Source organism: Mus caroli, chromosome 1 (assembly GCF_900094665.2).
Source record: "Mus caroli chromosome 1, CAROLI_EIJ_v1.1, whole genome shotgun sequence".
Taxonomy (NCBI): Eukaryota; Metazoa; Chordata; class Mammalia; order Rodentia; family Muridae; genus Mus; species Mus caroli.
The window spans coordinates 181,876,503-181,887,785 of NC_034570.1; the positions used below are offsets into that span (position 1 = coordinate 181,876,503).

General features: G+C 41.2%; 1 protein-coding gene across 6 annotated transcripts in view; it reads right to left on the reverse strand.

The window, feature by feature from the left end:
* Nucleotides 1–11,283, reverse strand: part of Rcor3 (REST corepressor 3) — a 40,101-nt gene that overhangs the window by 20,985 nt on the left and 7,833 nt on the right. For 4 of the 6 annotated variants that reach the window (XM_021157796.2, XM_021157805.2, XM_021157787.2 and 1 more), the window contains exons 4-8: nucleotides 8,876–8,928; nucleotides 6,924–7,085; nucleotides 5,309–5,433; nucleotides 4,604–4,682; nucleotides 929–1,147 (exon numbers count right to left, since the gene is read on the reverse strand). In XM_021157796.2, coding sequence (XP_021013455.1) covers nucleotides 929–1,147; nucleotides 4,604–4,682; nucleotides 5,309–5,433; nucleotides 6,924–7,085; nucleotides 8,876–8,928 — 638 coding nt within the window. Of the gene's footprint in view, nucleotides 1–928; nucleotides 1,148–4,603; nucleotides 4,683–5,308; nucleotides 5,434–6,923; nucleotides 7,086–8,875; nucleotides 8,929–10,735; nucleotides 10,850–11,283 lie in introns of all 6 variants that reach the window. The other 2 variants (XM_029474636.1, XM_029474630.1) reach the window with 1 other exon arrangement.

Below are 11,283 nucleotides of genomic sequence, written 5' to 3' on the forward strand. Positions count from 1 at the left end.
GGAGAGGAGAGGAGAGGAGAGGAGAGGAGAGGAGAGGAGGAGAGGAGAAAGAGAGCTGGGTGATGGTGGGACATGTCTCTAATCCCAGCACTTAAGAGACAGAGGCAGGCAGATCTCTCTGAGTTCAAGGTCAGCCCAGTCTACAGAGGAAGTTGCAGGACAGCCAGGGTTATATAGAGAAACCTTGTCTCAGAAACAAAACAAAACAAAACAAAACAACACAAAACAACACAACACAACAGAAAAAAGCAAACCAACAAAAACCAGATGCTAGGGAAGCGTGGAAGACAGCTGTTGGTCTGTGTAAGGTGAGCTGCTGTGGGTGTAAACCTTTACTATGTCACATGGCAAATGAATAACTAGGAGAACCCTTCACTGGGGCAATACTTTTTGTTTTTATATCAATAGCAGAAATTTCCAGTTTATTTTCATAAGGCCTTCTGGTAGCATCTTCACAGTTTACAGACTAGTGTCTTAGCACTGAAAAGCCACGAGGATATTTATGACCCACAATGAGCATCACAATGTGCTCGGCAACCCGCACATATCACTGCAGACAGCTTTCAACAACTTGAAAACCAGCATGGTTATGACTCCTTATTCCACAGGAAAGTCGAGGCCTACTGAGCTATAAAATTTGTTTAGCATTAATGCTGATGGATAACAATGCTGGGATTTTTATCTATAGGCAGAGGAACCCCATAAGCTATACATGAGAGGCTTTAAGGAGTAACACTGAGCTAGAGATGTAGCTCAGGAGCTCAGTATCACATCTAACCATGAGGTCACGGCTGCACCCCAAAACAAACACTCCGCTCCCACAACGTAACTTGTACAACAGAACATCTGCAAACCACAGAGTTTAATCTGAACTGGAGCAGATGAACAAATGGACAAAATCCTACAGCGCATGACTTTTATGAAATACCTGGCGCTTGAGAGAGATCAGCTCCATGTCCAGTTGCCTCAGGATGGTGTTGGCTGCGTTGGGGCTGCAGGAGACAGCCACCACGTCCTCCTGGGTTAGATACATGCCCTTAGGAGGGCGGCACTTGGAGCGCTGAGAGTGGTGGCGGTGCTGCAGACTCTGGTACTCTCTCCTGCCCAGGCCGATCTTGCTGGTTTGGACCGGCTGGTCAGCGTTACCCTGAGAGAACAAAGGCAGAGAAGCAAGGCCTTGGTTTTCACAAATGTAGACAGAGTAAACAATCTACTACAAACAGAAAAACCTTCTGCACTGCAAAAGTACTCCCAACCAGGTTCATTACGTACAAGTCCAAAGAAGACACACGCAGTGGGGGTGTACGTGGCACGGTGACAAAGTGTATTTCTGATTAATTCAATAAAATGTTTAGTTTCTAGGTCCCAAGGACTAAGTGTGCTGGAAAAATAAGTTACACTGTAAATTCTTCCCATGTGCTTATGCACTGAAGACCAGAGCAGCAACCTTGCTCCAAACTACAAATTTTACATATGAGGTAGGTCTGCAAAAAGACCAACAGAGAAGACGGTTTAGAAATGACATGTGGCATGTTAGGCCGCTAGTAAAAAGAGAAAGGTTTTATTTGGAGTTTCAGAAACCATACATATACACCATAAGTCACGCACGATGACCTTGACTTTGATGGTATGGACACTGTCAAATGTGTGTATGTGGCTTACATATAATTCAACTCCAAATGCAAGTATTGGGTATCAGTTCACGCCTCAGAAGAGTTAGGAAAGTTGTTCTGAAAATGATGACAATGAGCTAGTAAGTACTATGAGCACTTAATAAACCAACAGGAAGTCATCAGTGTCACCCTGAGCTTCTGTGAGGAATCCATTAAGACCTGACACACATCTTACTGATACATTTGAACTGCGTTCTTTAGGAAGTGTATCCATAAAACTGAGTAGTCAAGTGTAATTTACCTTACTGCTCAAAATTCAAAGTAATTAAGGCAAATGTGATGTCCAGAGAGACGCCTCTTAAAATCTTTGGACCGAAGGTTTTTCAAGCTGGCAGTGAAGTGAGGTAGCCTGGAAGCATGAGGAAGAATCCATAAGGATGAACAGCTGTGTGGGAGCTGGACTAGGCCTGAAGGCCCCGGCTTCAGTGGGGGCCATGAGGGCAGAGTGCTGGAAGGGATACACATGACCGTGTAAAGGAGGAAAATTGCCCCGCTCACTCCACCACAAGAGAGGGTTAGAAGTAGTCATGACTGTGCCGATCTTGGCTGAAGAAAAGAAATCTTGAAAAGTCTCCCCTGAGAATTGCCTCAGGTGCTTTAGCCCCTAAACTTTTATCTTTGTAGCTTGAAAAGTCCCCTTTAGTAGCTTCAGATGGTAGGGCCTACACAATTAGCAGAAGCAAATGCAGACGCTATTTGGACAAACATATTCGGATCTCAGAGATCTCATAGACGTGTATTAATTTCTAAAGGATATTCCTCAGGAAAAAAGGCAAGTCTATATGTAAAGGAAGGACTGTGTCAAGAAAGAACCCAAATAATCAATAAATATATACACAAATTTAAAAAAAGAAAACAACAAATTTAAGTTTGAATAAGTTAAAAAACCAAAACCAAAACAAGATGTGACTAAAATTGTGGGTAAAAACACAAATCACAAATCAGTAGGGTTTGGAGTCAAAGCATCTAATGGGGAAGTCACCGAGAGTGCCAGCACTGGAGTATACCCTAAATATAGAAGATAGAATCTCCTGAGTACACAAGAATAGAAATACAGGAATAGCTAGCTCAAAATAGTAGGCAGTAAAATAATGGAATATATACTTCTCCAAAATAGACCACAAAGGAAAAAAAAAACTTTAGAAAAGGCAAAGAGACAGCAAAGGTGAGTAAAATACAGGGCTGGGCTCAGTAAGGACACAGCTTGCTGTGCAGCATGGGCACCTGGGTTGTGAACCCCAGTCCCCACAAAAAACCTGGTGCAGAAGCACATGATCATAATCCCAGAGGGTGCGGAGAGTCAGGAATTCCTGCAGCTCATTGGCTGGCTAGTCTAGTCAGAACAGCAAGCTCAGTGGGAGACCCTGTCTAATACATACATACATACATGCATGCATGCATGCATACATTCATGGAAGAAAAACAGAAAGAGCAATGGAAACTAGCAAAGGAAGAAACAGACACTGACCCCTGACCTCCACACAGGAGCACTAGACACAGACAGGCAGGCAGGCATGTCTGATTAAGCACTCTGGTTCTAAGAGGGCAACAGTAAGAATATCAGAAGAGTGAGAAGTGCTCTTGCAGAGGGCCTGAGTTCCATCCCCAGCCCCAACACTGCCTGTAACTCCAGCTTCAGAAGACCCCCATGCCCCTATCTGGCTTCCACGGGTACCCGCATTCATAATGCACATATTCACACATAGCCACACATATATAAGGAAAGCAGATGAAGAAATTAAGGCATCTGGATACTGCTGGCATTGGGAAAATACTGAAATCTAAAACTTAGGAAAGTTAGAGAGTGCCAAGCTGAAGTAATGTAGGATTTTAAAATGTCATCAAAAGATGGTAAGGACCAGAAGGGGCAGTTTTCTGAGCAGTGACAGTTGCTGGGGAAATCACACACTTTACAACCTAGGATAGAACAGAGCCCAGCCAGCCGTCTCCGGTCCAGTGCTGTTATTAACTGCTACAAGCTGCCTAACCTCACCCACCTTTGTCTGCCGGCACTAGAACAAATCTAGAATTCCTTACCTTATTAGACAGCATAACTTAGCCTTTTCTTAATGATTATAAATGTCCTTATGGTCAGCATGCTGAGGCAGCTGAACACTTTGCTATGGGGGTTCTTCACCTCACACTGACCCAGCCTCAGCCCAGTGTCCACTGTACACACACACACACACACACACACACACACACTACTATGTATACTTTGCTATAACATGGGAAAAACATTTCTGGGAAAAACTGGACAATAAAACCAGAAACTCTACAATTTTACCATGTAAAAGTGAGTTTAGTTATCTTTAGCAGATTAAAGACTAATATTGTGGCAATATTGTGCCTTATCTGTGACTAATATTGTGCCTTATCTGTGACTAGAGGATATAACCTGATACTACTATTTAATGGATGGTAGAGGTTCTAAATATTATAGTAGTTTTCAAACTTCAAATCCTCATTGAAGTCTACTTCCTAAGCTTAAAGTCTGTCTTTCCCCCAGATATTTATTTTTAATGATTTGTATGTATGTATTCATTAAGTTCAGGTGTTCGCTGAGGCTGAGGTGTCAGGCGTCCTGAAGCTGGGCTACGGGCAGTTAGTTACAGACTAGACCTCAGTGCTGTGAACCAAACTCCAGTCCTCTGAGAGAGTAGTAAGTGTTCTTAACCAACATACCATCTCTCCAACCCTCTGTGAGACAGGGTCTCACTGTGTAGTCCTGGCAGGCCTGGAACTCTCTAAATAGACCAAGCTGGACCCAAATTTCCAGAGATCTACCTGCCTCTGCAGCTCAAGTGCTGGCATTAAAGTGTGCACCACCACACCTGGCTCTAGGCCTGGATAAACCCCTAAGGTAAAGAATTAAGTTGGTCTCCATGAGCTACAATGTAACAAGCACAGAGGCTCTTCAGGATCGTCACCTCTCTTTTGGCTTCTTTCTTTGGGTCGTAGTCACTGTCGTTTCCATCCATGGGGTGAGCTTCTTCTACATCATCATCACTGAAAGAGACAAGAGCAGCATGTCTTCCCGTAACTCTAACACATCTTTCTCAGAGCTGTCACTAGGCAGAACGGTTGTAATAGGGACCTAAGAAACATCCGTCTTTTGGGGCTTACAGAACCATTTAATAAAGATTTCTAGCTAAAAAGTAAGAGATTTTGTGGGAAGAACAAAATAAAAAAACCTCTGAAGTACCTCGTGGGAGAGGGCACTCGCTCTCTGTGGTAATGCCGGTGACTTCAGTTCTGGGCGTGGTGCAAAGACGGACAAAGCACGCTAAGGTAGGGGGGGCTTTGTTACTTCAGGAAATGCAGAAAGGCCATCTTGCACAGAATATATTGTTTAATATGTCTGAGTGTGGAGGACTAGGATGGAACCAGGCCTCATGGGGCTGGTGCTAGAGCGTGGAACCACGTCCCAGTTTGTCTTTCAGTCACACTGAACAAGCAACGCTGAAAGAAGAAAAGTCTCGGCTTAGCATGTCCAGCTCCTACAGTCAGAGCTTCGGACAACTCTGCACGCTCCACAGCAGACACAGTGCTGCAGTTGCTTTCTGTCTTATGAAAACTACACAGTCCCGTGAAAAGTCCCCAACAGTGCAACAGAGGCCAAACGTACGACCTACCTGTCACCCTGATTGTGTCTATTGGCTAGTTTACGAGCCTGGCGATCCATCAAACTTGTCCTTGAGCGAGTTTTTTTCCAAGAATAGTAATACTTTACAAGACTTGCAATTGTCTTATCTGGAAGCTTTTAAAAAAAATTCCTGTTACTGTTGGAAAGTTTAGTTCATCAACTCTGATCACCAAATGATTAACTATATATTCTTTGATAATCAAGGCATAAATGAAAGCCATGTCGTGGTACCTTTACTAACAACTAAAAAGTACTGCAAATAGTCATAGAACTCCATTGTACCAAAGTCACTGACGCTGCTGAACCCATGGTTCTGGGGGAGAGGGAAGATGTCACACACTAACTTAATGAGAATGTCCTCCATGGTCCCAGCATGGCTCTGCTAGCGTTCAGCATGTGTTTCTTAAGAGTAACTCAGTTCTCCTTTCTTTAGTTTAGAGCCTTTGGTGTCTAAATGAAATCAACATCAACTTCACACTAGAGAATCACACTATATAGTCCTTTGAGTCTGGCCTCTTTTAGGCCAAGAGCTGCTCAGTACTTAACAGTGACCATTTAAAATCACTTTAGTTTTACATCTAGTTCTTAGTAAGTAACGCAGACAGATCTTAACCACTAACAGTCTTCAGCTATTACAATGACCGGCAATCGCATGTATTGTTGTGTCACACTGGCAAGTAAGGTTGTGAACTACCAACCAAAGTGTTCCGTCCAATTACTGAAGTCATGTGGATGCAGAAACATTGCTTAAAATATACAAAAGTGCCAGCTGCTTGATGTACATTATTTTAATGCAACACTAAAAATTTAAGAACTTGCAATATAGACAATAGTAATATAGACATTTTTCCTTGAAAAACAAAAGGCAAAGGCAGCATCAACAACTCTCTGCGGCACCTGGACAACACTGGACAACACAGATTTAAGATGGACTTCCACATTGCTAATCGTCATACTAATGTCAACTTCAGAATTTCTGTGTTCCTTCAGTATTGTCTAGGTACTGCTTTTTAGTTACTGTGTCTAATTCCAAGTGACCAGCCCTGGAGAGAATACATATGAGCACCACTGCATGGTCTCAGTAGGTTGTATGTAGATGTGCATGTGTGTGTGCATGTGTGTGCATGTGTAAACACATATATGTAACAACAATAATTAAAGTGGTTATAAATGTGAAAGGGAGGTGGGGAACATGGGAGAAGCTGTGGGGAGAGGAGCAATGACAGACAGAGTTCTCATGTATTCTCTCAAAAACTTTAAAAAAAAAGGACTTTCATATAGAAAATGGAAGAAAGTTCTAAAATAAGAAATCAAAACATTACAAAAATCCAAAAATAAAGTTAAATTATTATTCCCCCTTAAAAAAACAACCACTGAATTAATTTAATAACTATTACGCACACATTTGACACCAGGTAAACAATTCATTAATGAAATAGCACACATATGTTATGTGTGGACAACTGTAGAAAATATTGCATGCAAATATACCTGTTTCAAAAACTTTTAACATTAAAATTAAGTGAAAAGCATTTTATATTTAGTGAGTAGTTAAATTCAGAGGTATCACAATTATAATTTGCATAAGCCCCAAATCACCATACCATTTGCTGAATCCTGTGAAAGCTCTTCCCATGAAAACTAAAGGCTTGTTCAAACAGGACTTTGTCTTCCACTGTCCACTCATCCGGAAAGGGCGTGAAGTTAGGGAGGTCCGCAAGGGACTTCTCAATGTTGTGTTTATGCCAGAACAACATGCCAAGTGCCTTTGAAGAGAAACCACCGCCTTTGGTTTTAATGGACTTACTTCTACCACACTTAGAGTTAAACACAAATCATATTTAAAGTTTTAGCCTATGACTTCAACTTACTATAAACTCAGTGTGGGACCTTTAACAGAGTAACAACCTATTTATTTATTTTAAGTAAGGGCCTCAGAATAAGTACTTGTATATGTCATATTTGTGGCAGAAGTAAGAAAAAGTGACATGAGGTGAGCAGGTTTGTAGGCTCATGACAAGATTCTATTAGAATTTTATCAATGTATCAGTATGTAGGGAAAGAGTCTAAATGCTCTCAGTAACTGCAATAAGTAATGAAATCATCAATTACAACACAAGAACCAGGAATACTCAGTCGGACTTAGCAGAGAAATACCAAGCTTTGACCTTCTAGAGTAATTTAGACTAAATATTTAGCCTATAACATAATTCTAAGACTTAAGGGCACTTTCACTGCAATTGCCTCAATTTAATTACCACAAATTTAATAAAACATTTGTACATATTTTTCTGACCCGCCCCTCACCCACATTTGTATACTTACTTTCCTATTACCATAATGTATACATACATATAATTATTAGAAGTCATCTAAACAACTTCGATGACTTGGCTGGCAAGTCGTTTCTAAATAATAGGTATAACTACTAGTTAATGCATAAACTTTCATTCTGTAAACAAAGATAATCTTTAGTGGTAAGCTTAAAAATAAATTCTGGGGCTGGTGAGATGGCTCAGTGGGTAAGAGCACCCGACTGCTCTTCCGAAGGTCCAGAGTTCAAATCCCAGCAACCACATGGTGGCTCACAACCATCCGTAACGAGGTCTGGCGCCCTCTTCTGGAGTGTCTGAAGACAGCTACAGTGTACTTACACATAATAAATAAATAAATCTTAAAAAAAAAAAAATAAATAAATAAATTCTGTACATAAACATGCAAATAAGCCAATATAAACTCATATTTTAAAAGATTAACTTTCTCAAAGATTAACAAGGAAGGCATGTCAGGTGTCCTGGTGCATCCTTTTATTCCTAGCACTTGGAAGACAAAGGCAGGAGGATCTCTGTAAGTTTGAGGCCAGTCTGGGCTGCATAATGAGCTCTAGGGCAGCCAGGAATGCACTAAAGAGACCATGCTTCAAACCAACCAACCAAACCAATGGAAGACATACACACAGAACGGGATTTAGGCATGGTTGTAATCCCAGCACTTGGGAGACAGAGACAGGAGAATCACCTCAAATTCTAGGCCAGCCAAGGTTACACAGCAAGACAAAAATACTCCCCAACAACCAAACAAAAACTAAAACTGTAAAATAGGCCACCAAAAAGGTTCAAAAATGCCCCAAACAGTTGTTTTGCTCTATAATCATCATGCCAATTTCAAAAAGTTTACTTTCAGTTTACTCTGTGAAGAGCGTTCCCCAGAGACTCATTTACACAAGTTTGATCTTTCTTCTCTACAGACAAACCCACCAGTTCTACTGTAATTCGGAGGGTGAAATACTTAGCTCTAAGAATCTCTGCTTTAAAGCAGGAAGTAGTACTACATAGCCATAGTCCCAGCTACTGGGACGGCTGAGGCAGAGCCATGGTGGCTTGGGCAACATCAGGAGATCTGGTCTCCTTTTTCTTTTTCTTTTTTTTTGGTTGGGGTGTGGGTGTATGAAAGAAGATAGACTGACACCAATCTCTGGCTTTCACATAGGTAGATGCTACAGTACACACAGACACAGACAAGACAGACAGATGTGCGCACACATTTTTCTACATACCTGTTCAACATTGTAGCCATGTTTCTCTTTTGCAATGGCGATATATTCATCCACTGTAATGGAACAATGTTATGTCATTACTTTCAGAAACTTCAGATTTCTCAGGTCTAGGCTTCTTTCTTCTTTTTTTTTTTTTAATATGGTAAAATAGTTTACTATTCTGAGTAAAAAAGTAGCCAATGTGATCCATGAGCTGTTACTAAAGGAGACTTATAACCTGTGGCTCTTCACCCAGCTTAAAGTCTCATCTAGCCTGTTAACCCTACGAACACATATGGAACAATTATTGGCAAACTGAGTAACATTACTACAGTTATTTCTGTATGTTGGCAATCACCCATGTGGACAGAGACACTGAAACCTCATCACACCGTAAAACACTGAGGTCAGCCCTGAGTACTGATCACGGTCTTCACATGAGTCACTTGGCTGTGTAACATGCCCTTCTCATGTTTATAAATTCTGCAGGCTACATGGAAGAGCGGCACGCTGAGCACGCGTCGATGTTCTTCCAGCTCTTCTGCGCCTTTATGAGCTTAGGCATCCTGTTTTCACTTATCTCCCATATGTAACTACACCATCGCAGTAATTCAGATAAGCAGCTTTAATAACCATGTGCCTGCCAGCTACTTCAAGGCCTCATTACCAAGCAGTCTGTTACCTTCAGGATTCACTTTTATCTGCTGTCCATAGTCATGTCTTTATCCTTTAAAAATTATTTAGTACACATGTGTATATGTAGTTATTCCTTTAAGCATATTTCTGAGAAGGAGAAATTTAAGAATTCTGATCCCGGAATCAGTTCTATCTACGTGGACTTGCTTTTCTGTTCATTACTCACACTTTTAACTTTGGTGGAGTAATTTGAGCTTTTGTTCCTTAGTTTCCTGCTCTAAATTCATGATAAAAACAATGCAGTCTCTCATGGTTAAATGAGCTAACACACGGAAAATGCTCAGGAGTACAGAAAATCCAAGTGCTATATTCACTTAGAATCTATTTACATACACTACAGACCTAGAAAGATTCTGGTTAAATATAACAAACATACATTACAGACCTTTAGATAGCAAATTAAGGAATCCCCATTGAACAGAAGTGGTCTCAGCTCTGGCTGGGCACTAGAACCATGACAGAAGCTTTAAGGTGTACAGGCATTGTCTCCAAGATGTGGGTCAGATTAGACACCAATACTTTGAAAAGTTCCCTATGAGTCTCTAACAGAGCATAACCAGGGTTGGTCACTGCCTCAGACCAGCTTTGGACAGCCCAAGTGGACACCACCCTAATGGGGGACAGCCCCATGGACACCATCCTAATGGGCATGTTACCTTTTTGCATTTTGTTTTTCACTTTGTTAAAAATGCATCATTATATCAAACATCAAAATTCCACAATGCTCTGATGCTCAACTTATGATTGAAAACCTCTTTATTTAATATATAATAATGAGCAAACCTGGGAAAGCCACATCTTTCAGGCTCTAGGTACATATTTCTTATTGAATGCCTCCAGGGCACAGGATCCCTAGCTTATCAGCGGGTGAAGCTTCACCTAGTACACTAAAGCCTTTAAGTTAGGAAGATTACTAGGTACCCAGACACTTATCACTTTTCAGTTTTTAGCTCTTAATTGCATCGATTGGCCTGATTAGACTCTATGCACAGGATAGATAGGACATGGCTATTTTTTCTCAAGACTAAATAAATCATAACAAGACATAAGCTCATAAGATCCTAGGAAATACTGTTAAAGAAAACCTTATTTCATGTACGCTAGAATGACTGTTCAGTGTAGCTGCTGTTGTTCTTTAATAAATTTGATAGCTGAATGGAGGGGTGGGGGTCTTAGTGCTGTTACCTGAATGTTTCCTATATCTGATGTGCCGCAAAGGATTCGGGTCCGCTACATCACACTGAAGTCTAAAGCCACACCATGATTCAAGAAGTGCATGGTCAAGGGTCCAGAAGGTCTCTGTGCAGAAATGGAGAGCACCAGATGGCCTGACGGCTGCTGAAGTCAGCTCTCTCACCTCTCCTCTTTAAAATGGGAATGAGAGTGGGCTCTCTGGAGTCTGGCGGCATTTCTCTTACTGCTCCATAGACTGAGGAAAAGCCTGTGCAGATGTCTACATAGTAATCCCCTCCCCTGCTTGAGGATTTAAGCACCAAAGCCATCAGATCCTAGGTTTTTGCATTCTTCATGGGCCTGACACAAACTGAGATGATCAATTTCACTAGCTTTCAAAAGGAAAAACATTCTAATGCAGTGAAGGTTTCCATTAAAAAAAAAAAAAAAAAAAAAAAAAAAAAAAAAGGTGGGGCTGAGTTCGAGGCCCAACAAGTCTAGAGTGCGTTCCAGGACAGCCAGGGCTACACAGAGAAACCCTGTCTGGGAAAAAAAAAAAG